Here is a 27,281-nt window from a genome sequence, read left to right as displayed (position 1 = left end):
GAAAAGAGCTGAAACTGAGACAGCATTTGGGAAGACAACAAAAAAGCTTGTTTGTGGCCTGTGAGGACTTCTACAGATGTTTTTGTACTGCTCTTTTAATCCTACCCCAGACTTCAAAGCCAGGGTCTGTCAGTGGTGGTACAGGAATCCTGAAAACCTAACTCAGTATATAAAGTTTTTTAATAAACCTTTTTTAATGCTTTTGATATCAAACATCAGTTTGTCTGTTCTGCTCTTCTCCCTTCTGAGAAGTGCATGACACAGATCTCCCATGCTGTGCTAGTATTGTATAGTAACAGGTGAAAGCATTCACAAGCCTACTAGAAAAATTTGCCTCGTCTGGAAAGATTATGTGCTGTGGATAGCACCTATTCCCCCAAACATTATCAGCAAAGGTCCCGGGAAGATGTGCTGATGTCAATGACACGGGTGTCCTTATATGTACTTACACCAGCCCTTACTGGCCTGTCACTGGAACTGTTATGCAAACAAGTGAGATGCCCTTGCCATAATAGGTATGAACAGCAGAGGGAGAATCCCTGCTGAACCCCAAAGCATAACTTGCTCTTGAGGAGCTTCTGAAAGGGGCTGAATGCAATGCGAGAACAGACTGTGGAATGGCTTGTCGGAGATGATAAAAAGGAGATTTTGCATGCATGCCCTCCTCCGTCATTCTCCACAACCCCCTCCTCCTCTGTGAACATCCTAGCTCTGTGGATTTCAGTGGAGGCTGGGCAGCGAGTGCAGGGTGACAGCACTTCTCTCTCTTGGTTTCTGAAGCATTGATTCTATTAAAGCAAAGCAGCATGCTGGGTATTTACAGTGTAGCTTGGGACATCTTCTGTCAGACTCGTAATGCAGAGAGACAAGCTCAGTGCTGCTTGGCTTCTGGAGAGTGGGGGAAGGGATTAAATGCACTTTTCTCCTTTGATTCATGTCCTGCATTGAAAATCAATGGTGTACTTTGGGATCCACTCAACTGTTTGAAAACCAGCAGCCTGTTTGGTCAAGTGTGTGGGGAGAAGTTCTGAAGGAATTTGCTCTTTTGTTACGGTTAGATGGGGTAGATACAGCTGCCTCTGTAGGAACTGTTCTATTCACCTTATAATAATTGCTTTTGTATTATCATCTAAATCAGATATCAGTCTAGATCAGTTGAATATGCAGTTTAAAACATTTTCTCACTGTTGCAGAGAGAGCAGCTGTTTTCAAGAGGAGGAGCCAAGTGCTGCTTCTGTTTCCATCTGAGGCTGGGAAGGGCAAACAAAACTTTAATGAGCAGGATGCAGAAGGATAATTTTCATACATGTTGTTTCTCTCTGATAGGATCTACGTGGATCTAGGGTCTGATTTTGTCGAGGGTAGCAGAGTTTTTTATCTTCAAGCAAATGCTTGAAAAGCTTGTATGGTGGAGAGCTAAGGTACTGAAATCTGACAGAGCTACTAAGCATAGTGCCCCTCATTGTGGACTTTATGAAGATTGCTGTATCTGTTTTTATCCCTGAAGAGGAAGAGCAGCTTACTAGGCCCGATTTGACAAGAAAGGTATATAGAAACTAAGTGTAGATGGGGCTACACAGGGAGCTAATGAGGGAGTTTGAAACTCCAGTCTGGGGTCTCAAACCACAGGCTAGCAGCCTTGCATGTGTGGCTTGCTTTCTATTAGGTCTTAGAAATACTTTTCTAAGTGTTTCCAAGGGAAAAGATTTTTTTTGTTCTGTCTTCCAAAGCTTTTCTTTGGCCACAAGATGGGTAAAATAATTTGATTTGGAGTCACCTGTGTATGATGGACATTGTTTTGAGTAAGCCCATTTTTTAGTAAAACATGCAGTTGTTGCTGATGTAGCTGCATCTTAGTAGATTTAAACTAACTGCTGGGGGTCTTGGTATCTGTATAGCTGGGGCACACCAGAATCACCACTGCATAGCCACTCAAATGCTTACTCAGTTTATTTAATGGTTCTACAGCCACTGTAGAGTTTCAGGTAGCCAGTGTTGCTCTTCTGTTAACACCCAAATAGGCTAGCTGAAAGTGCTTTGCTTTTCTGAAGAACGGATGTATTCTAGGGCAGATGGATGTAAAGCTGCAAGCATGACCTGCATATGTGTGAAGTACAATAGATCAGAGCAGCTGAGCATATGCTCACATGTAAAACATCCATGTTTCCATGGCCTTGCTTCCATGGTAAGCAGCAAGATTTATATTTGTTTTATTGAAGAAAAAAAGTTTTGCTTGGCTGGTTCAGCTCAGATGGTCAGTTATCTCCTGCGAGTTGTACTTCCTACCATGTTTGGTCCTTCTTACAGAAACTGAGAGTTTTTTCTTCACTGCTGTGATGGCAAAAATGGAATGGATTATCTGAGCTAGTTCTTATAACTTGCTAACTACACTAGGGTGAAGCTGAAGATGGGCTGTGAAGGTGTCTTGGGCTGGCTTAAAAAGGCCTTTGCAAGTGAGTTATAAATTGCATCCCACAGTAGTCACTGAGTGTAGACAATTGATCTGGCTTTTTCTCTTGTCAGTAAAGCACAGATAAAATACATAATTTATTTTTGGGAATTTTTTTCTTTCCTAGAAACTAAAAAAAAACCAATGAAGCAAAGTGAGAAACTCTTACAGTAAGACTAAAAGCTCTAATTCTGCTTTTTACTAGCTATAAAAAAGAATAAAGATCGTGTATACATGTGAGTGTTTATCATTCAGAAGAGCATGTGTGCTTTTTTTCTGTGAGTCTCTCCAGCCCTTGAGTGACGAATCTGATTTCTTCCATGCTGGATTTTTACTGTCTCCAAACTTAACTGTTTGGATGCTAGAGAAATCCTCTTGTTTCTCTTCCAAACATAAATATATATATTACTGTTTGAAATTGGCTCTACCTCACCCACATGACTGGTCTTCACTATTAATCCCAGCTGATGGTAGGGAGGGGCTCTTCTGGGAGGCAGCCATGTGGTGAACATTGAGCACAGTGTTTTCCCCTGCTTCTCTCCTTTTCTTTTCAGACAAGCAAAATTGTTCTGTGCTGCTGTAGATGTGAACTCCTTGCTGCACTGCCTCTGTCTCTTCTTTTTCAGAAACTCAAGGGCCTGAATTACCAGCTGCAGAGATCTAAAAGCTCTCACTGAGTCTGGATGGAATATGGACAAGGAGATGAATAGCAGAAAGGAAGAAAGAGTGAAGTTGGTTATTTTTCTGGCACATGGATGCAATTACACTCAGTGCATTCCAGAGGCGTTCTGTTGAATCCTGTGCAGGTCTGCCTGCTGTTCCTGGGAGAAAGGAAGAAAAAGGGAGGAAAAGTCCCTCTTGCTTGGAAACGGAATGTCTGCACTTTCAATTCTCTTTTTAGGTAGGTTGGATTTTTGGTTTTGTTCAGCGTTTTTAATCAAACTTCCACGTGTCCTCTCTGCATGACTGAAATTAATTTCTGATGAGCTAGAGAAAGGGATTGGTAAGGAAGAAACTTTTATGGTGAACTCCTTTTTCGGTATTGATTGTGTTCTGATGCTTTACTGGTTGCTTTATTTATTAGCAGATTGCTAGCCAGAGTTCTTTTAATATCTGGGTTAACTTTTTAGAAGTGGTGGTTGAACAGATTCCTTTTGGAATGTATGTCTCTTGTTTAAAGAGGGAGGGTAGTGTTTTTAAGCAATGAGTTAGCGAGGGGCTTGAATCACTGGCAAAACAAGGTGAACAAAATGTCTTTGTTTCAGGCATAGTGTCAGATTTGTTTAACTCTGTTTTGATTTGCTTGGGTATTTAACATTAGGATTTTAAAATAAAACGGCATTATTGTTTCCAATTGATGCCTTAGATTAGAAACAGATGTGTTGAAATGCAAGTGGGAAGATTTGTGGGGAAAAGGATGGGAGAAGGGAGATAAAGGGGCAAGGCAAGCAATGGAATAAGTGAAGGGAAATAAGGCTGCTGAAAAAAGGGAATGAGAAGAGGCTGACTGTTGGATAGGAGAGGAGCGGAGAAAAGGAAAGGAGGCATTAAAGGAAGGGGAGAGTGAAGGTAGAAGGGCTGAAGAGAACTGTTTGTTAAAGCTGTAGCCTGTGGAGAAAAGAGTTTTGCAGCCTTGAGATCTTTCAGGGGGCTTGCCTACAAGGCTGACTCAGAAGCAGGCAGGATTTCTGCATCTATAGAGGCACTGTAAAGTGGTGAGTGTGCTTCTGTTTCTGTTCTGCTCACCAGATCACCCTGACAGGCAGACAGCTTTGAAATCTGTTGTGGCTGGGCAAAGGCTATGATTCCTGGGTCCTCCTATCCCCTGGGAACCTGAGTACAGGTGTGAAAAAGTGAGTTGGTCTTCGATTCCCTGGGAAGAATTGAGGCCCACAAGGTGGTGTAGTGATGTGGCTAGGCACAGGTAGAATAGAGTTTTTGGGCAGCTATAAAATGTTGCAGGGGACAGCCCTGTTCCTTAAGTTTTACAGGTGTGGAACATGGACTAGCCAGATTTCTGGATATCTGAAAGACATGCAGTACTTGAAGAGCTGCTGAATAAACAGTAGGAAAGGTTTTTGCTCTAGGGATTGCTGTTAGCAAAGGTTTTATCTGTAGGAGTGTGATGGGGGTGTGCACATGTTGCAGAATGTGCAGGGGAGTGCAGACAGCAGTTTGTCCCCCCTCATCTCCCTTGGCTATCTGTGCTTCAATGTGGTAGCAATGGTGTTTAAACTAGACTCCAGGAGACGAGGCAGCAAGGTTAGAATGAACAGCTAGGCTTCTGCCAGAGGTGTCTGGGCTGGGTCAGCCCTGCACAAATGGCCAGGAAAGCTGCTTTGTGGAAATCGGGAAGCAAAGGTAGCTTGCTTACCTTGCTGATGGAGACAAATGGGAACTGCAGTCTTTGATACACTGACCCTACCCAGCTGATGAGTATTCCTGTATTTTGAAGGCTTGGAGTAACAGGAATAAGCTGTTGCTGGAGAGAAGGTGGTTTTGGCTGTAATGTAATGATTTACCTTTGTATGACTAGTTCTACTTCTATCTATAAAACACAATGGGTTTTATCATAGATATTCTTATGTCTTTGGCCTCTAGGCATCTCCACTATGCTAGTAACACATAAACACAAAATAAGACATGGTCCCTGCCCTCAACAGCTTATGCCTCACCTGTGAGTTGAGTTTTTCAGCCTCTCAGTAGTTGTCCAAGCATTGGTGAGGGGAGTGTAAGTGGCTTCCCAAATCTCACAGCAAAAACTGGAATGTTTTGTTTCCTGGTACTGCATTACTCATTGAACTGCCCTTTGCCTTGCCCATGCTTTACCCGTCTTGCCAACAGATAGCTTCGTCTTTCTGCTCTGTGTCCAGCTTCATTCACCAATATTAGGAGTGTGTTCTGGGGAAAAGTAAGGAAGTGTTGTGGTTCCCTGTTACTAGATCATCCTGAAAAAAAGGAGGCTGGGGAGTCTCATTTGCTAGCTAAAGTCTAATTTATTTTCTGCAGTAAAAAGTTAGTGCTAATGATAGCTTGCTTTTCTTGCTGATAAAGGGGAAGACTAGTGTGGAAAACAGAGTTTAGAGAAGCCAAGCAAACTCAAAAGGAAGGTTGCCTGGTTTGGGTTTTTATTGTTAAACATTCTAATAGCATGGCTAATATATACAGTCCTTGTCTCTTGCACTGTTTACCTCACTGGGGCAAGTGAACAGCTGTGTGAGGAGACAGGAAACAGGAGCCAAATACTTTTAGGGAGACTTTTAAAACAAGACAAGATGAAAGACTTTACTAAGTGCGGGCAGGGGCATGACCATGCTTACTTCCCTGATAAAGGCTAGGTAAATAAATTGGGAAGGAGTGAGGAGTTGAAGGTGATACATGCTAATGTATGTGTCTATATGCAAGTATTTGACATCTGATTCTTATCTCAGTCCACAGCTGGCTGAAATTGTTTCAAACTGCTTGTGTAACACACTGCAATAGTAAAAATGAAAATGGATATTTCCAAGGGAAATATCTGATCCTTTTGAGTGCAAAAACTTCATAATAGAATGCTGCATTTCTCAGCCAGTAAAAAAACAGCAAATGCTTTCATTTAAATCTTTTACTGAAATAGTTTAAATTTTCAGGTGCTGGAAGTCTCCTTAGCCTTCTTTGACTCCCCTGAAGTCATTTCTGAATATTTTGAATGAGCGTTTCATAAAAGTAAAAGCTAATTTTCTAGTAATCAAATATGTTCACAGGGGTAATGCTTATATACCTAGCTTTGAGACGGGTATTATGTGCTTTTTCTTATCTTGTTGGCTAGTGTATGTGCTATGCCCTTCAGAAACTGATGGGTTCAAGATCCCAAGCAGTACATGTGTGAAGCCAAATCCAGCTTTCTGGTGCCCTGCTATTAGCAGTGACCCTTTATGTTAGTGTTAGGGGTTGTTCTCCACAAGGCACATTGAGTCAGACTGATGGTTGTCTGACAAAAAGGTGTTCAGTGTGTTAGAATCAGTATGTTATACCAGGGTGAAGTTGCTAGAGTGGGTGCAGCTGTAATAGTAAAAGAACCTTTTGTGGTGTAGCTGAGCTCTGCCCTCTAAGCTCTGAGGTCAGCGACTCTGTTAGAGTGCTGTCCCAGGGGTATACAGTTACTGCGTTGAGTAGCAAGACTGTCCCACTGCACTAGGAAAAAGGTTATGGTGCTGATCCTTCCAGTGCCTGTTGGCATCAGCAATTGGATCTGACAGCATGCATTTGGCTATGTATTCGCCAGACTTATACATGGAAAATCTGTGATGATATGGAAGCAGCTCTGCAGCATTCAGCAGTGGTAGGTCAGCCTGGGGCTGTGCTCTAGTATGCGGACTCTGGTCTTCTCCTGTGCTTTAATAACACAGGCAACCTGCAGTGTGCCCTATCACATCTCCTTGAGATCCTTCTTAAACCCTGGCAATGCTACACTCCAGCAAAGCCAAGAACCACTCCAGCATTTTCTTAAAGAAAAGCACTTTTGCTCCCAGAGGCTACTGGGAAGCTTTATTAGAATTTTAATTCCATTTTTCATGGAATGTTTCTACCTGGAACTAGTAAAAAGCAACGTACACTGCTGTAAGCCACCTGAAAATTAAGCTGATGGATCTTTGATTTCTGCTGATTTTTCAGGTATTTCCTGCATCTCAGTGATAACTAACAGTACATGACACGCTTGCTGGTTCTTTGTTTTCTCATGGTTCCTTTTGTACCTTTGCATGTTTGTTTCATGGTGTACCTGGAAGCTTGGTAGGACAACTGTTTTGCCTCATGTTTTTACAGCACTTAAAAACAAAGCCTTGGCTTGGGAATGGACTACAAAAAGAAGAATCTGTAGCTATGCAAAGGTTGTGTGTGTGATTTTGTGTGGGTTTCACCTTCTCTTTTTGTCATTGGATTCTGAAGGAATGCAGGTAACTTCTTGGTGTATTTAGCTCAAAAGACTATTCTCCCAGGGACAGTTTCATAGAATTGATAATTGAACTCATTTCTGTCATGAAAACTCCAAAAGCAGTTGACAAAACATCAACTGTATGCAAGATTCAGCCTGTTACAGTAGTGAGAGTTTGATTCTAGGAAAGGGCAAAGAGCTCTTCAATAGAACACTACTCTAAGAATACCTAAGAAAAGGGAACAAAGAAAAACAGTGTGTCCATTTGGCACTCCAGGGGGAATTTGAAGGAGCTAGACGTAACTGAGTTGCTATCTGGCAGGATATCAGGGTTAACACTTCTTGTGAGACACTAACATTCTTCTGAAGCCGGGGATGGTTTGCATCAAATGTGCTGTCAAGACACTTGATGAGAAATGGCCTGTTTTCCGCTAGTAGTGCTTTGTTTTATATGGAAGAGTTTGAGTTTTTAGTATTTAAAAGTTTGTTTGGGGGGGTTATTTTTATCCTTTCTGGTTTTTCCATTTTACCATGAGGAAGAAAAGGTAACTGTCCAGAGTGAGGAAAAGCAGCATGCCAAAGCTGAGCTGAAATTATGAAGATGAATTCACTTTATGGGAAATAGTCATGGTGGGGAGGCAATTTTCTGAATTTCCCATGAAAACAACTGGTGTTTTCCCTTTGTGCCTACCCTGGACCTTGTCTCCCCCATGTAGAGTTAGTGGCCTGTTTCTGTGGGATGCTCTGGCCCACTTTAGAAGGACATTCTGTGTAAGAGCAGCACAGGCTTCCCAGAAATGTCATTGCACAACTGGCTTGGAGATATCCTCATGTTTATCCTCAGGATCACAACAAATGCCCCTGTTTTCCTCAAGGCAAATACAGGGCTTTATAGGGAACTTAACAGGTTTGCAATCTGGCATTTGTTTGAGATTTCAGGAACTGCCTGAAAAGAAACGTAAACAGTCACTCTGACAAAGTCTTGTGTGTATTTGAAAAATCTTCTGTGTATAATTGTGCTTGCTACATCATACTAAATGACTGCAAGTGTGTGTCTAGTACCAATGAAGTGGGGTGCTGCAAGCTTCTTTCTGTGACTTTTCTCTTCAGAAATAGTTCCCACAACCTTAGTCAAACTATACCTTAGAGTTCTAGCTAAATAAGCACCCTGTGTAAGCCAAGGTAGTAGTCATTGCTTGTGCATCTGATGTATTTTATACACTTGTAGAGAAAGCTTAGCTCGTGTGCATGCAATATTGTGTATATCTTGCATGCACTAATGTGTTACAGAACAGGCTACTTTGGGTGCAGTTGAAACTTGGAGGTGCCCTGTCTAAAAGATAAATGGGTCTTTTCTTTTTTTTTTTCCCAAAGCTGTTTTTTCATCTGTTTTTAGAAATGGTTAGTTTACAGAAGCAGTCCAGGAAAAAGCCAAGGGTGAAGTCAGGTCACTGAGGTCTGTGAATAGATACTCAAATGACAGGATAGCAGAGGGTGCAGAAATGGCTGTACAGGAAGCACAACAATAGGAAATGTGCAAAGTGATGGAAAGTCAAGTCAACAGAAGGGAGGAGGGTGAATTTCCATCTTCATCTCTTGGACCCTCTCCTCTGTTCAGTCTGCTTCTTCAGTGTTGCTGAGTGGAGTAACAGCAGCTCACCTCTGCCAGCCAGGGGTTCAAACCCTGCCCTATGCTTTTCCCTGGGCGGAATGCAGAGAAGGTGCATGCAATAGTGACTGGGAGCTCTAGCAGTGGGTTAGCAACCCAGAACAAAGCTGGTCCTTTTTCCCAGAAGCTCACTGTCCAAGTACTAAAAAAGCAACTGGGCAGTGTGAGGAGGATGGGCACTGCCCTGCCTCAGCAAAGCACTGTTGCTAGGCTTTTCTCAAACCACTTCTTTGGTACCTTGGTTTCATTATGTGACTCCTTCAGTAGCTCTACTTTTTCTTCACAACAGGTTGCAAAGAGGACTGAGCACTTGTAAGATGCATCAAAGGTGGTGAATGGGGTGGAAGATCATGAAAAAAGTCCTGTCCTCATCTGCCCCATCTTCTCTAGGAAAGCATTTGGCAGTTTAAAGCAGCAAAGGCTGTAACTCAGCATTTCTTTCAATGGGCCAGACCCAGATTAATGATGTCAGAATTGCTGTCCTACAAGAATCAATATACATTACAGTATATTTTCAGCCTGTCTCTTCTGTGTGGCTGACAGTCTTGTGGCTGAGGAATGAATATGAAGCCTTAGTGTATGTGACTTGTTCCTGACTGAGGCAGAAAGGTTGAAGTTCAGCTTCGTGCCTGCAGTGTACTTGCCTTTGGTAGGAAAAGGTCAGTGAAAATTTTGCTGTGCTTAAATATGCATTGGCAGAAGAGAGGCTGCTCTCCTGGAAATGGTCTTTTGAAATGGAGCGTGCACAATTAGAGGCAACTGATGACCATGACTAGGCTGCATTTGGTCTACCATAATGCTGCACTGCTGCTGCTTTTGTAGCATGCTTTGTGGTAAATGTCACACTCGCATAAATTTTTGAGTAACTCCGTCTAGCAGGGTCATATGGGGTAGAGAGGTATATAAAGCCTGTCTAACAGAGCAGTAAAGTAAGGCTCAGGTTGGTGCACACTGCCCAAAGGTAAGGTAGCAGTTGGTATGTGTCTAGGACCCTTGAAACTCTGCCTTTAAGCCATTTTCCTTCAAAGATGTCCTTAAACATGGATAGAAGTAGTGATGAGCAGAGCACTGACAAACAGCTGAATCCATCAGGTCCTTCAGCTGCAATGTGGAGGGATGACTTCTAAGCAATTGGAAGGTTTGACTTAGCCTTACTTTGTAGTAAGATACTCGATGAAGTATTAATGGCTTTTTAGTATCCGTGTGCTGAGAAACTCCACTCCTGGTGTGAATGACTGCTGTTTTACCAGAAGAACCCTCCAAGTAAATTTTGGGGCTGTGTGTTTAGTCTCTGAATTATTTCATTCTGCCTTTGAAAGAGAACAATCTAGTTTATCTAGCTACAATATACATGTGGTATAATCTCTTGTAGCTAAGGTGTCTGTTGTGCTGAGTTGCTTGGTGGAGCAGAACGTGGAAGCTAGCTACATTAAATGGCAGGAGGAAGTCCCCTGTCCTTCCCTGTGGCTTTTGATACAGGGGAATATTTGTATGTCTGTTTCAAAGCATGTGTGCCAGCATTCACTCAAACATTCAACTGTTCCTTATCTTTTTACCTAGCAGCAGTGGCTCTAAGCTTTGTATTTTGTCAGTGGAAATGCCTCTCCAAAGGCAGCTTTGTGGAAGGAAACTGTGTGTTGCTGGAGTATCTGAAGGTAACACGAAAAGTAACAGCTCAGGAAAGCATTGGGGAGTGGTCAGTGCATGGGTTGGGAATCTGGATGCAGTTCCCTGCTCTGTTCCAGATCTTGGCAACTCATGTTGGCCCATCTGTAGCTCTTTTTTTCACTGCCTTGTGCCTTTTACTCTGGCTATTTAGGTTGTAAGTTCTTTTGAGCAGATATTGTCTTTCCTTATGTGCCTGGATGGCATTTGGTATGAACTGAGCTGATAAGAGGCTTTTCTGGAACTGGAGTGTTAAAAAATGAGTGGCTCTGTTCCCTTCCACTCTAAGTGCCTCAGCAGAAATATCAGAATTAGGTGGTTTCCCAGTATTTGGAATATTTGAGATGCATGTTGGCTGAGTCTCATAGCTCAGACTGCTTAAGCTATTTTTTAATTTCCTAAAGGCTTGATAAAATTTTAAAGGCCATAGAAATGTCCGATTTAGGTATGAACCTTTATCTGTAGGGTAGGGCTGCAGAGTGGCAGGAAATGGTGGGGTATTTTTGTGTGTGTGTGAAATCTTTCATGTAACACAGCAAGCCTTCAGTATTGAACTAAAACAGTCAGGCAATTTTTTGTTTAAAAAAAAAAATGCAGGGTTTTCAACCTTGAAGGCAAATCACTTTATGACTTCATTGTTTAAATTTAGGTTTTGTTTTGCGGGGGGATTGTTAGACTTGAAGCAAAAGCCTTGTAACCCAGGGACTGTCACTTCTGATTACTTCCAGTGACACTTCCAATTATTTCCAATCACAATTCCAGGGACAAGAGGAAAAAGGAGCCATGTTCTCCAACATCAGGGCTTTCTTTTCCTGAACAAAGGACCACTTATCAAACCTCTACAGAAAAAGGTACAAAGCCAGATTTGGAACTCTGCTGTAGTAGGGTAATTCCAGAGCAAATCTGCTGAAGTGTGATTTGAGGCCAGTGTCTGGTGGGGTCCTGGGAATCCTGCTGTGGATCCTGCCTTGTTGAGTAATATTAAGGGAATAGCTTCATTTTCCTCAGGCCCTAACTGGCACTAGGGCTTATTTCAGTGCAACAACATGCAGTTTCAGTGAATGTCTGCTAAAATGCTCTGTGAGTCTTGTAAGACATGAGCATGCAGAAGTACTGCTCATGGAAAGCAAACAGCTTAGTGTGCTCAAAATGGGAAATGAGTCTGCCGAGGGACTTCTGGGTACATGAAGTTAAGAAAGTGGTGCAGTGTTTTTTCCAGTGGGGAGCCTGTAAGCTACTGTGTCCTTCAAAAAAAAAAAAAGCAACATATGATTGCCAGTGGAAGCTGGAGCACTACCTAATTTTCAGATGTTTCTGGTAGCATTACTTCAAACTGTTCAAGTGTAAAAACCGTCTTAAAATGGTGTCACAGCTTTCAGTCACAGTTAGTGAAGCCTTTCATTTCCTCAGTCATACTGCACTAGGCTGTGAGTGAAGTTGAGCCTGCTGAGTGCAAGAGTTATTAGCAACTACTCGCTTTATTTGCTTTATAGTAGTTCTTCAAGGCCCCAGCGAAGATCAGAGCTCTGCAAACACTGGGGAGACTGGCTTACATTGTACTAACAGATGATGAGCAGCAGACCTGCTCTGATGTTAGGAGCCAGGTATTTAGGAACTGGAGTCAATTTGCAGTGTGAGTTGCATGCTGGACCTGAGCAGATATCAAAAGTGACATCAAATGAGAATGCTTAGCTTCATGTGGTGACTGAGGATCCGTGGCCCTCTACTTTTAAAGTGTGAATGATAGGTATTGGTGATCTGGCTGAATGAAGTTTTGGTGATAACTTATTACTGCCATGAATCTGTTGTTCCTCAAATGGTGGTGTTCTTCATTTTCACATGTTTATTCTGGTCTCCCTGGGGCTGGACATTGCTGAGAGCCGCCTGTGCAAGTTTCACCTATTCCTGTAAGAGAAGGCTGGTGTGTCTTTTTGTAGAACTGATGCTGCTGTAACATACAAACATTGGGTATTGTTTGCCACTTGAATACAAAGCAGACCACATGCATTTTGTCAGCAAAGCTCAGGAATCCAATTCCCGATGAACAATCTGGCATTACTGTTTTTCTGAGGCCCTCAAACTATTCCTGGCCTTCAGCTCTGTTTTTGTGGCATTTTCTGTTTTGATGCCTGGAGTAGGTCGATTCCATTGCAGGCACCCATCACAGAATGTGACTGAAGTGGCACTTGCAGAGAGCTTGGTGCTAATCCCATAGGAGTCTCAGTATTTCACATAAGGAACTGTTTTACTGAATCCATCCAATTTGGATGGATGTTTCCACGCTACAGCTTTCTCTTGTTCTCATGTGTTCTGTCCTGTGGGCAAAACTCCTCTTTCTATTGTTTCAAGCTCTTGCTTGGAGGCAAAGGGAAATTTAACCAGACAAAGCATAACTTTTGTGATGACAAACGCTGTGATTTTCAGAAATTTCATTTCCAAATTGGAATTTTAAGCGATTGGGTGCTTTCTGGTCAAGGCAGTATTCGGGATGTCTAGATACCATTCTTGGTTTGGCCAGTGACTCAGTGATTCAGTAATCCAGGCACCATTTTTAAGTGCCTGTTAGCTTTTAGTGTCTTCATTTCAAGTTTTATGAAGTCTCAGTACTTCTGAATATGCAAGTCTAGGGACACGTGAGCTTGGTCACGCCGACTATGTGCTGTCAGGTGTCCTTTAAGCGAAGTTCGGGGGGGGGTGCATTTGAAAATGCTGGTTTGAACAGCTTTGTGCCTCAGCTGCTGTTCTGCAGAGTAAATGTAAGAGCACTCAGCAATGTAGCAACTTTTCTTTCCTGAGCTGTAAAGTGCTTTGAAATCACTGTAGAAATGGAGCTGTGAAAGTCCAAAATGATAGTCTTAAGGCATGTCAGGCACTAGTTGAATGGTGAAGAGTCTTTTTGTCAGTGCTACTCAGTGTGCCAAATGATCCCAGCTTACCTGGCTTTGTCAGAGCTCCTTTCATTTAGCCCAAGGCTACCCTGGAGTAAGCAGAAGAGACAGCTCTGCAGCTGTTATTTAATTCAGACCCAATATGTCCTGGCATAAAAAAAAAAGCTCAAAACTCTGAGCTTCTCTGCTCTGGAGATAATGATCCTGCATTGCATGATACTTATCCCTCCAATTACTTGAGATTGCATCTTTTTGCTACTTAGTAATGCCCTGGGCATATTGCTTCCATTGTGAGATGGCAACAAATACGTACCCATTAGTAAAAGTCATTGAATGTAGTGGAGGCTGCAGTGTTTCTTCTTCTATCAAGTTGACAGCAAGCATCTTCCCCTGCCCAGTATCCTTGCCTGTGAAAGCACCAGAAGAGAGGAAGAAAGCCATAACCAGTATGTGAATGGAATGAACTGGGCCTTATTGCACCAGATGGAACTATTTAGGAATAATTTTCTGGGTTGTAAGTGCTTTGAGGCAGGGACTGTTTCGTTTGCGCTGTTCAATACAACAGTGAAGACGGGAAAGCTCGCATAGCAATCCAGAATGTCTTAAACCTAGTTGTCTTTCTGCTTGTTGTCTAAAGCCAGGCACCAGTTTCACATCTATTGGTGTAATTGTAGAGCATCAATTCATGCAGTGAGAAAACATAAAAGTTGGCTACCCAGGGTACTCGGACATCCGAACAACTTCTCAGATAGGATGGTGCTGAGGGTGCTTGCTTATTGTGGGATTATGTAAATTGGGATTGTTCTGGCCAGATCACAAAGCAGTACCTGCTAGCAAGTTTATTATACCTAACTAATGGTCCTAGCTACTGAGCAGCCTTGTAGTGTGCAGTTAGGATTATCGGACTTCTCAGTGTCTCTGGACTGTAGCACATGAAAGCCACAGAAGAAAATCTAACAGAAATCTAACAGGCATATCTGAGAAAGCTTGGAGATCCTGATAGACACACAGAGACAGGGATTTTCATACGACTTGCAGAAAGAACTCTGCCCCTCTTCAAAGGTAAAGTTAGAAGAAAATTGTGGGCAGTGTTGAGGATTGCTGGAGTATATTGGAGGGCAGAGAATTTCATTGCTGTTATCTTTGCATTCATTTTAAAAGCTACAGTAAAATTGCTCTTTCAGAAAGACAGCCAGGCTTGGTTTGAACAACTCGGGTGGTAAAAAAACTCCCATTGCTTTGTCACCAAGATTATACATCTTCTGAATAACTTGAATATTTCTGGTCTCTGTCCTTATAATGTCTCTCCATTCTGTGTTTGAGTTCCTTGTGCAGCTTTTTTTTATTAAATGCTGGCTTGGGTAGCAAAGGATATTTACTGTAGCATGGAGCAGACCTGTGCCACACCTCAGGTGCTGTGCACCACACATTTCTGCCAAGTGCTCAGGACTAATTTTAGGGGTTTAAGTGTTAGGCCTTGAACACAGATCCTTCAGAAACCTTTCTGAAAGCGCAGTACCTGAGCATTTTTGAAAATATTTTTGTTACTTTAATCAGTCCTCTGTTGTACAAAGACACATTTAAATCCAGAGAATCAGAAATGCTCTTCTCCATGTGTGTTCTAAATCTGTTTTCACAGCTCCCAGAACAATGGGTATACTAGTTATTTAAAGGGAATGAATCATAGAATCACAGAATGGTAGGGGTTGGAAGGGACCTCTGTGGGTCACCTAGTCCAACCCTCCTGCTGAAGTAGGGTCACCTACAGCAGGCTGCACAGGACTGTGTCTAGGTGGGTCTTGAATATCTCCAGAGAAGGAGACTCCACCACCTCCCTGGGCAGCCTGTTCCAGGGCTCCGTCACCCTCAGTGAAGAAGTTCTTCCTCCTGTTCAGAGGGAACTTCCTCTGCTTCCGTTTGTGCCCATTGCCCCTTGTCCTGTTGCTGGGCACCCCTGAAAAGAGCCTGGCCATGTCCTCCCTACACTGACCCTTAAGATAGTTATGGGCATTTATAAGGTCCCCTCTCTGCCTTCTCTTAGGGCTGAACAAGCCCAGCTCCCTCAGCCTTTCCTCGTAGGAGAGATGCTCCTGTCCCCTCCTTACCCTTGTAGCCCTCTGCTGGATTCTCTCCAGTGCTCCTTGTCTTTCTTGAACTGGGGAGCCCGGCACTGGACACAGTACTCCAGATTGGGCCTCGCTAGGGCAGAGTAGACGGGGAGGAGAACCTCCCTCGACCTGCTGGCCACATTCTTGATGCACCCCAGGATCCCATCGGCCTTATTGGCAACCAGGGCACACTGCTGGCTGATGGTCACCTTGTTGTCCACCAGCACACCCAGGTCCCTCTCCGCAGAGCTGCTCTCCAGCAGGTCTGCCCCAAGCCTGTACTGATGCATGGGGTTGTTCCTCCCCAGGTGCAGGACCCTGGACTTGCCCTTGTTGAATCTCATTAGGTTCCTCTCTGCCCAACTTTCCAGCCTGTCCAGGTCACGCTGAATGGCAGCACAGCCTGCTGGTGTATCCACCACTCCTCCCAGTTTTGTGTCATCAGCAAATTTGCTGAGGGTACATTCTAACTCTTCATCCAGGTCAATGATGAGGTTGAACAAGACTGGGCCCAGTACTGACCCCTGGGGGACACCACTAGTTACCAGCCTCCAACTAGACTCTGTGCTGCTGATGACAACCCTCTGAGTTCAGCCATTTAGCCAGTTCTCTATTGACCTCACCGACCACTCAAAATGTTGCTTCGGTTCACCCTCCTTATTTTCCCCTCACCTTTTCATAAATATCTTTAAGCAAAAAGATGGGGAGAGGAGTTGTTCTTGCATGTAGAAGGATTTTTCAACAAGCAGTTGGACGATATTGGTGTTTTGTCATTTGTTTCTCCCTTATTAGTGGTTCTCTGAGGGCTACTGATGACGTGGTCTGTTCCAGACTTTGCTTCCAGAAACCAATGCACTTATAATTCATCCACGCTTAGTTTTCTAGAGTATAATACTGTTGGATGGCACGCCCTACCCCAGCTCAGAAATAAGTGAACACTAAAAAAATCCCATGTGTTTGCCATAGGTGATTTACTACTGCTGAAACAGCTACACTAGGCAAGTCCCATATACTTTCAAACTATCACTTAATGTAGGCTGTGCTGGGCGGAATCATGTCTTTTATTTTGACAAAGGTTGCCTTCCCTGAGGAGAATCCTTTGAATGCAAATACTTTTTATTACCTCACAATGACATATGACAAGGTTCTCATTTTGCCACTTCTGCCACTCCTGTCTGTTTTCTCCTTTAAAAGAGCAGAGTTGCAGCCTCTCCCATACTGTGTGGTGCAGAACCACGTGTGCAGCATGCTTTGCTTCTGGCTATTGTTTTCCTTTAAGTCCCTGTCCTCAGGGTTGTCCTCTCAGTATTTCTTCTTCTGCAACCACGTGCATGGAAAGCCTAGCCTACCCAGAAAAAGGGCAACTTCAATAGCTGCTGGCATCCTTCATGCCAATGAGACATGCTTTGAGTACACTGCAGCTTTTAACTCTATATGTATAGGTTTGCATGCAGCTTTGGGCTTCATAAACCTTTGGGGTCTGGGACGTTTGCTGTGTATCTCTAGATTCTGGCATTGTTATAGCAGTGGGGTGTAAACTCACTCCACTGAAAGCACCTGATGTAGCAAGTCCGGCACAGGAACATCTTTAGTCCTTGGAATTGAAATTCATTTCCCCTTCCTGCAAGGGACAAGCTTATTCAGGGAGGAACTGGCACTGCTTTTCCATCTTTCAAATGCTGCTTCACTTTTTTGTGGTGATCTTGTATAAGAAGAATGGAAAAATAATCCACTAAAACAAATTTTCTTTGTTCTAAAGCTTCTGTTTGGAGTAGATCAGAACTGAGCTCACTCCATGTTCTCTTAAAAACATGTGTTCTAGCACCGTTTCAGTATGGATTTGCCTGGTAGCTTTAATTGCCACAGTGTGTGGTCTCCTTGATACTAAAAGTTGATTGCATCAGCAAGTGAAGAGTGCATGATGGGGTGCAGGCTGACAAAGGGTCTGTGACTTGCTCTCTAAGGTCCGTAAGTAGCCAGGTTTAGAGTGGGTCTGAGTTATAGGAGGAAAGGACAGTAGTAGCTATATACTCCTGATCTTGAGGCGACAGCCCTGCTCATTGCTTTAAATCATTCTGGGGTTTTATTTTTCTGTGTCAGTACTGTCAGAGCATATAATCCTCAACTAAAAGAGGCCATCCGGCCCTACCAAGAGAAGGGCTTAAAGTGAGGAATCCCCTTCAGCAAGAATGTGGCAAGCAGACTGACAATGTAAAAGAAAGGAAAAATATCCTAAGCCAATATGCATAGAATTAGGGCCTGATTATGATGCAGTACAAAAAACAAAACATAAGGAATTCCCTTAGTACTGGGAGCTGGTAGAGCGATGCTTACTGGCACTTACTGCCAGCCATGGATTGTAACAACAGTAATTGAGTAGGTAATGATTATGCGTGCTTTAAAACACTCACCATTGGTTATGTTCATACTGTGCAGACAGGGAAGACTTGATGTAGCAGACAAATGTTATTTTTACAGATGTTTTAAATAGCAGTCACTGTTATGTATTTTCTACACTCCCCTCTGATCCAGAAGTAGGACATAATATATGAATGTTCAGGGTAGAGGCCAGGGAAAAGGTCCTAGGTAGCTGTGAGATTAAAGATACTGGAATGTCAGACTTGGATTAGTCCAGAGCTGTGCTATGAATGTGGAGACAGGTTGGCCTTATGGGCAGAGGAGATCTGTTCATTGTCTGGCTTTCGGGTCTCCTGGAGGACTGAGCAAGACAATTCCTTTGTGATTCAGGTGGAGATAGAGACTTCATGTAGTAAACACAATGTGACTAATATACGGAAAATGGGACATAAAACTTAGTAGTATCTTCATAGCCAGAGCGTCAGGATTGTAAGGAGAAGAGATGAGAAAACAGGAACCTGTGGTTTTGCTTCCAGTTCCAGTGCTGAGTCTGTAGTCTATGGGAATGAAAACATTTCACTGGTAAGGTTCAGATCTGTTGTTCATTTACTTGTCTCATCTCAACTGTAATCCCAGTAGGTGGTTTTGAGTCCTCTTGGAGCCTTGGTTTCCTCATCTGTAAAAAGGGAAATGTCTTGTATAGTGTCATTAATAGTCTTCAGACAAAACAACGTGGAGTATTGGTAAATAGTTTGATTATGGTTTTTATCGCCTGCCCTTTCTAAAGAGCTTATAGCTGCTGGCTGTTGGCATTGTATTTCATGCCACTGGGATGTAACTGTGCTCTGACAGAGCCAGCTGTTTCAGGGTTTAAGGAAGAGTTTGAAGTCTGCAGGAGCCGTACAAATCCTCACTTAAATTCTTTATAAGTTTTGTAGGAAATACTCAGCCATACTTCCTAAAAGAGGAAATGCTTGAGTCCTGTCTCCTGTGTTTAGAATAAACAGAATCCAGATAATTTAATCTACAAGGAAAATGTTCTTTTGAGGATAAACAGCCTGAATAAAACATTTCTGAGCAAACTCATGATATTGTCCCTCCCTTTACACCACCACTCCGTGCCCCCCCCCCCCAAGGAGTTTCTGTCCTGAGGAATGCCAGCAGCAGCTGGATCATTAAGGGAATTTGCCTCACCACAAACCAAACTGTAAATCTTACTTGGGATACCCTGTTATGCCTGCTCCAATCATGGTGGTACCTGTAATCATTCCAAATGATTCCTGAGGATCAACCAGGACCCTGCAAGTGGGCACATCTTATTTGGCTTATTATGCATAAATATCAAATAAGACTCACTGCCTGGCAGACAGATACTTTGGTTTTGTTTTGAGTTATTAATGAGAGCCAGATGTGGAGGCTTGTGTGGTCTGGGGCTGATGAACTGCTGTTATCTACAGTATGCAGCCGTTTGATTTTTTTTTTTTTTTTTTCCTTCTCTACTAGGCAAACATAATAAAATACTTTGAGCGTCATGAAGCTGTTGCGACTTTTCCGTTTGCTGAGCTTGCTAGACTGAAGAACCACAGCAGGCAGAGGCTGGGAGGGTAGACTCAGGCTTGTAACAGGGAAATGAGGGGTATATATCTCCTGTCACTCCAGATATGGCAACCAAAGAGCAAATAGGCATGTGAATTGTCAGTGCAAGATTTGCACGTTAAAACTGCCCTGGACACAGTGTCAGCATCTAATAAGCATGTGTTACAGACGAAGAGGTACAGTAAGTGTTAGGATATCCACTTAGCCTGTTATCTTGTTTCTAGTTATTAATAAGAGCTGGTATGAAGGAAAGAATCCAGGAACAGGGTAATAAAGGGACTGTTCCTTGACTGGATTTTTCCTCATGTTTATAGTCAGGAAATGGCTAATGTACTCCTTTAGCCATACTTCCTACTGTGGCCCATAGGTTTGCCACAGTTATTTGTGCCCTCAACTCAGTTCTGTGAGCATCAGACTGACAGATGCCTTGGAAACTCTAGATTAACCTAATAAGTATTTCACTTCTCTTACATAGATTCAGCCAGGGAGTCAGACTCCTCCTGCCTGAGAGTAAACATGGAAATAAAGAGCTAGGAGTTACCGGACCTGACGAGACTGACAGTTTATCTAAATGACTGTTTTGCTCCAAAATGGTCCAGTATCAGATGGAGGTGGAGGAAAATCCGCAACTAACAGTATGTGGAATCACATGCTTATATGGGAAACTTCTTGCTGAATATTAGGCAGTTACGGAAAATTATGTGTTTATATACTTGAAGAAATAAATCTGATGTAACTTGTGATTGAGCCTTTTAAATATCAAATGTCTTCCTGAATACAAGTTAAGCACTTCGAATCTATTTTCTAGCTGCCAGATGCTCCATTTCTTAATGTGCCTTCCCATGCAAAATAGATCTTCTGCCTTTGTCAGTCTGTAATATTGCAACACTTGGTTCTTACCAGCATGTCTTTACACTGAGGGTGAATAGCCACTAATGATGCCAATTTCAGAAATAGTAATCTCTGCCCTATGGGACTAGACCTTTCCAGAAGGGAAAGGTGGAAGTCTGTTCAAAGGACTGCAAACTCAAGTCTTGCTCTTGCTGTTTTCGAACTGTGAGAAAGGACAATGTCAGGTTTTGGTGGTATTGCAGGTGTACTGGTCTATTACAAGGTCACTGTGACTGCAAGTCTGTTATCTAATGGATTTTAAGTGCATGGCACAGGTACTATGTGCCTAGAGAAAACTGGGATGCTATTTAGCATGTACGCATCCTTGACATGATGTACTCCTCTTCCCATGGAAGAGGGAACCAATCTACGGAGGAAACTTGCCTAAGGTGGTGTGAACTTCTGGAGATGTTTATCTGAAAACATGTTTCATGGCCAATAAATAAAAGGCATGGACAGTGGCTGAGTAGATAGGTTAGAACTGCTGAACTTCAGTGAGCTGGAGTTGGCTGTAATAGAGAAGACATGCTGGGTCATTTCTCAGATTGATAGAGGACTTGAAACAAAAATGGCTGGGGAACCTGTTGAGCAATTTGAGCCTTGGCTTTGTGGAGTTTCATGTAGCCTTGGGTGGGGTTTTGTGAAGAGCTGGCCTTCCAGATCTCTCTGGGGCCTCACAGGCATGCTCTTTTTCTTGTGCTGCTTCAGGACAGATGAGATGTGTAAATAATTGTAATGTGATGTTTTGTTTAGGAGCTTGTGCCTGGGGAGTCTTGCTTAGTCTGGGTCAGGGTCAAGGTCCCTGCGGTAAAACCCTGGCACAAGGCTGCTCTTCAGCTTGTTGAAACAATGCAGCCCAGCGGGGTTTAGCTCAAGGAATGTGAACTGTTTAAGACTGGTAGATGACTCTGGGCTATGCTTGCTGTCAGATGTACACAAAGCTCTGTCAGAATCTGTCTAGCATCTTTTGGCGATTCCCCTGTTTTGCCTGATTACCTTTTATAGTAAATGTTATGTGCACCAGTGTGTCCAGGTGAACATAGACACTTTGACAAGATTAAGGCTCAGGGTGCTGAGAAGAGAGAATTAAACTTCTCAAGTTATGTAAATCCCACCCTCAGTTCTGAATGAGCTCTGGATCCAAATGTCAGCTGACAGCTTGGGCTGGTTCATGCTAAATTTCCTCTTTCCTGGATGGAGCCCAACATCAGGGCAGCCCCTACTGTCATTCAGATAACTTTTTGCAGAGGGCTCTGTAATCTAGAATACAAGGGTATTTCAGAGGTGGTGGCTACAAGCTGAACTTTTACAAATGCAGGATAGAAGCTAAGATTCGAGGAATTAGATCAGTGAATTTAATGTGCGACTGAACCAGCCTATCAGTGGAGCATGTAGGGCTACTTCTTGGAAAGAGATGCTAATAGAACCTCAGACTGAGCAAAGATTTTCTGTGGTCTCTGCTGTACTGGAAACTCTATTCAGGCTTTGAAAACCTACAAATAAATATTCCATTTCATTTTTACAATTATGAATTGAGACTTAAAGTGGGATCATTGCTGGAACTGTGCACTTAAAATGACCCATTGAACTGTTACGGGCTTAAAATATGCAGTCTGAAGTAGAACTGTAGTTGTTTCACGGAGCTGCATCGTGTTTTACCATTGAGGGAGGTGACAAGTGCGAACATGGGTAGACAAGTGGATGTCAGCAATGACTGGACCAAGTCAGTTCTTAGACTCTCAAAATGCAGCTGTCCAAGTTATTCTCCAGTTTCTTTGTTTTTTTTAGTTTGTAAAAATCTTTTTTTACCCATCCAAGTTTGAGATTAGAATAGAGGCCTGACTTATTCTTTATAGTTTATTCTAAAGGTATGTGCAAGGCTGCTTCTGTTTTGAGAAACCCCATGGGGTTTGAGGCTTTGTCAGCCTCTCCAGTTATTGAAAAAGTGTCTAACAGAAGTACTTGTATCAATTTTTCCTGTTTATACCTACAATTTTTTTCAACCCGAGTCAAGTCTTTATAAACCGTTGACTTCCTGGATATACAGCAGTTCTTTGAATGTTGCATTGAGAGGAGAGTGCTTTAATTGCTTTCCAGAGTAGCAGCCAACAACACAGTACTATGCATATGTAGGTATAGAGTATGTTCTTTCATTGTGCCTCTTTTTGTAGGTGTTCTGTGCTGTTTGTTTTCCTGTCTATCTGCTGCTTCTCAGTCTCTGCGAAAGAGCATATAAAACCAGATGAATTTGAATGGGTGTCAAATTATGTGAATAGTTAACATCCTTGTTGCTTTGCAAAAAACCTTCAGCTATCTAGTTTTTCCCCAGTCACTTAAACCTAAAGATTTTTCTCAGGTCTTTTCCTGTGACTTTCCTCAGTCTCAACTTGACTCTTGTCTCTTCTTTCATATGCAAATTTTAAGATACCCAGAATCATGACTCTCTGTTCTCTGCTCTGTGCAGCATCTAAACAAAATATATCCTTGTCTGAGGGCTTAGCCTAGTGTAAATAATATCAAGCCACATGTAACAGACATCTCCAATTAACCAAATTATGTAGTCAGAAAAACAAGAGTAGAAGCAAATTTTACTAAGTAGTAATTTGGCTCTAAACATGAAAGCCTCAGATACTCTATTTCTCAACTGCCTTGGCCTTTGAAATAGATTCACCACATCAAGAGCCTTACAATAGCAGGGAGGCACCAGGCTGCTGCTTGTGTTTGTTGCATTTATTTTTGATTGTTTATTTATTTGATCTTAAAAGTTATGTGGAGGAATCTGTTACCAGCTCTAAAATGTGGTTGCACTAGTAAATAAGAAGCAGTGACATTAAAAGTAATTGACATTAAAATGTTATGACATTAAAATTAACCATGTTTGATGGATATTAGAGACTGAATCCACAAGGCTCCTAGGTTCGTGTTTTAGCAAGTTTTGACATTCTCCCCCTTAGTTCCTGCAGCAGTTACGCAACTGCCTTCACCGCCTGCTGGTCCCAAAACCTTGTGCTGGGAGGTGTTGTGGAAGGAAAGAATGCTGGTTCAGAAAGGAGCAGGGGTTTTCTTGGAATTCACTGTTTAGTAGCTTGGGGTGAACTGGCTGTTCTAGTCTCCATGCAGTGAACTACTGTTAGATTCTCAAAATGAACACAGTACTGGTGACATTGGTTACCTAATCGGCAACATAAGATTGAAGATGAAAGGGACCACTGGGATATTTGTAGCAGAGCTGATGGAGTTCTGGAGTGTTTGTTCCCTGTGCTATGGCAGTTTCGGGGGAAGAAGCCTTGCAAGAAAACCTGGTTCTTGTAGTGTGAATAGGGATTTTTTTTAGTTGCCGTATTTAGTGACAATAGGAAAATATTTAAGTTTTATAACAATTGTGCAAGGTTCAGAAGGAAATGCTGTCAGTTGCCAGTTCTGCTCATGTGGCACTAGCACGCAGTGTAAAACAAGCTGATGGTGTTTTCTTCAGGACCTGCAGTTTCTCAAAGAGCTGGAGGGGATGTAGTACAACCTGACACCTGCTTTCTACAGCCAAGTTGCTTAGCAGCCAGGAATATGATGAGTGTTAGGGATGGCTGATGGCAGGTCATTATTGCCCTGCTTCCTTTGTGAAGCAAGAATCAGGTGAAATCATAGCAGCCTGCTCCTCTTCCTTTGGGGGGCTGAAGCTTACCTAGAGATGTTCCCTCCAGGCAGGGAGCAAGAGGGAGACATATCCAGCATTTCTTGTTTCCAATACAACATTTCACAATTTCCTTTTTTAGCAATGTGAAGCTTGAAGGGGCCTCAGAAAAATGAACGAATGTATTGGGCAAGAAGCCAGCTACCTCCTTGCAGCTTGAGCTCTGTGCTGGCTTCACTGTCTGTCCTATTTGGAAACTAGAAGCAATGAGCTGATTTTTTTTTTTTTTCCTTTCCTACTGTGGTCTGTATAGGGTGCTGGTCTTGCTGAAAGTGGGGCGTATAGCCTTTTTCTGTGGCCTTTTCTTGGCACTGAGTGGTAACTTGCATGAGATGAAATGTAGCTTAACTTCTGTAAGAAGCAAAAAGACTGTGCTGTAAGTTAATTTAGCTGGAGTTAAAGCCTGGTCTGGTGGTTAGGGGCACTGAGAACTCCTGCCTGCTACAAGCAGTCAGTCAAAAGGTGTTTCCAGTGTGTAGCTTGAATTGGGTGGACCTTGTGAGTTGTAGATCTTATTCCCAACTCTACCACTGATTCCTTGTGACCTTGGTCAGTCTTGTTGTGTTGCTACTTATTGAAGGGCAAACTGAGCTTTCAAGTGTCTTTTTCCTTTGCAAACTGGAAACAATGATAGTTAGCAGCTTTGCTATGGGGTTTTGAAAAGAACATTGAGATCTTGCATTGGAGGGTCAGTGGAAGAGTTGCACCATTTAATTGTACAATGTGCACAAGTCACACTGTGGGGCACTAGTGGGGAAAGGCAATGTTAAGGATGTTTTTCTTACAGGATAAAAAACTAGTTAATTGACTGCCACTGGATGAAGTTGATAAAGCTTAAAAGTAAGTGTTAGGCTCTATTGAATATACTATTTCATTTTCTTTACCCTCTTCTGTATTTCTGGTGATATCCGAGTCCCTGGGGAGTGACAGATTGGCCTGAGTATCTGCAATTTATGGATGTGCAAAGTAGTACAAACAATTTAAGCTCAGATTTTTTTTTTTTTGATGGCTGGTTTGCAGAGGTACTGAAGACCTGCAGTCATATATGCCCTCAGTGAAGGGTATGAGGGTGAACAGCAGCTTGGGGAGGCAGTGAAACACCAGAGTGCTCAGTTTAGACAGACAGTGTTTTTCTCTAGCCTTCCTTCTGACTGAAAATGCCTCCTTAAAGCAGGAGGGGAAAAGCTGTGTCAGCTCCTGTTAGAGAAAATAGATTTTTCCCAAATAAGCCAAACCAGCAGAAACCCATGAGTACTGTAGAGACTAGCTAAATAATGTGGTGGCTTTTTGTGGCAATTCTGGCTTAAGAACACTGGGAATTTTTGAAGACAAAATCAACCCATTGGAACACTGAATAGCAATAATAGAAAAAGTTTATTTCAACTTACAGGAAAGCACATTTTGTGACTTTTGCAGAGAGGGTACCTCCCTGTAGACTTAGGTCTGTATGCATGTCCAGGATAACTAATTGAATATGGAGACAAAGGAAGCAAGCTGGGTTGTTTGAGCTCCCCAGTTCTTGCTTCAGTTCCCCAAACCAGCATTGCTGGATAATGTGAAGTACTGTGTAAATATTAATGTTTTGCCTTAGCACATTTTCTTTGCCTGTTCTTGTGTTACTTTCTGGGATTGGTTAATGATTTTTTTCTGGCACTTAAAATTTCAGTGTTGCTCAAGTAAAAATTGGGAAAAACCAATAAATATAAATAAATAGGTATCCCCTTACTTGCAAGTTCAGGCAACAAGAATCAATGTCAGGTGATGTATCTGACCAGTTAACAGCTTGGTTTTTGCATCATGTGGAGAGGAAAAAAAAATCTGGTGCTGCAGTGAATCTGGAGACAGCTGTGACCTGCTCACAGATACTGTCAGCAGTAAAAAAGTTGAATCCATCAAATAAACTATGTGCTCATTTATCCCCACAGACCACACATGCTAGGAGACCTGGGGTTTACTGTAGATGTGGCTAACAGACGGCTGCCAGACATTACAATGGACTTAATCATCGAAGACCCCACCACCTCGATCTAGCAGCTGTGTACACAGTTTGTGTGTCATGGCTGCTGAAACCAAACTGTGGCACTTCAGAACTTCTCTGTAGCGAAGGCAGCAGGAGAGGAGCATTGCATGGTCTTTCTCTGGGCAGTCTATAAGTCTCAGTGAAGCAGGAAGGCCTAAGGCTCAGGGAGTGGGCCTTCAGACGTGTCTCTTGATGTGCTGTAAGACTTAGAGCTTGTCATAGAACAGTATAAATCAGAAAGGATTTCTGGATGTCCGGCTCAAAGCAGGGTCATCTTACATCACACTGCTCAGGATTTCAGGCAGTCCAGTGTTGGATAGTTTCGAGACTGCTGATGCCAAAATCTGTGAGCCCCTGTTCCAGTGGTTGACTCTTCTCATGGTGAAATTTTTTTTCCTAATATCTGACTTGAATTCCTCTTTTGACAACTTGTCTATTGTCTCTCATCCACTCATTGTGCATGTCTGAAGTCTGGCTTGGATTTTTCTAATTTTGTTGTTCCTTCTGTAAGCTTTACATATGCATCCCTGAGGCATGCAGGTTTTCTTACATGAATTGAAAAGGACAGAATTGAGGCACAGAGAAGCTGTCCAGGAAACCTTACTTCTGCATTAGGGCTTGAGGTCCTTTTCTAGCTTGAGCTTTCCTACGAGGCAGTTCAGATGAATTTCTTGAGAACCCCTTGTGGCCGAGCCTCCCAAATAACTTGGTAGAACTTTTTTCTCCATCACTTCTTGTCAGACTGTACAGACCCACTGACATCCTTGTTTCCATGGGACCACCTGTATTTCTGCACTGGCTCTGGAGTCCTTGTATCCTGTAGCTTATATCCTTTCCTCTTTGCAGCTAAAATATCTGGGGTTTTGTGGGACAAGGTTGAATGCAAGCCAGCAATGTGCCCTGTGGCAAAGGCAGCCAATGGCATCCTGGGCTGCATTAGGAAGAGTGTAGGTAGCAGGTCAAGGGAGGTGATCCTTCATCTGTGCTCAGCACGGGTGAGATCATACATGAAGTACTGTGCCCAGTTCTGGGCTCCC

At 42.7% G+C, this 27,281-nt stretch overlaps 1 protein-coding gene across 1 annotated transcript in view; it reads left to right on the top strand.

Annotated features, from left to right (window-relative positions):
- The first annotated feature begins 3,233 nt into the window (after positions 1-3,233).
- Positions 3,234-27,281, top strand: part of CLMP (CXADR like cell adhesion molecule) — a 44,371-nt gene continuing 20,323 nt past the window's right edge. The window contains exon 1 of the mRNA XM_009942235.2: positions 3,234-3,350. Within this exon, the coding sequence (XP_009940537.2) occupies positions 3,323-3,350 (28 nt within the window). The 5' untranslated portion in view covers positions 3,234-3,322. The remainder of the gene's footprint in view (positions 3,351-27,281) is intronic.

The sequence above is a fragment of the Opisthocomus hoazin genome, chromosome 24 (assembly GCF_030867145.1).
Source record: "Opisthocomus hoazin isolate bOpiHoa1 chromosome 24, bOpiHoa1.hap1, whole genome shotgun sequence".
Lineage (NCBI taxonomy): Eukaryota > Metazoa > Chordata > Aves > Opisthocomiformes > Opisthocomidae > Opisthocomus > Opisthocomus hoazin.
The sequence above is the reverse complement of the archived record's forward strand: the minus strand, read 5'-3'. Positions and strand labels throughout refer to the sequence as shown.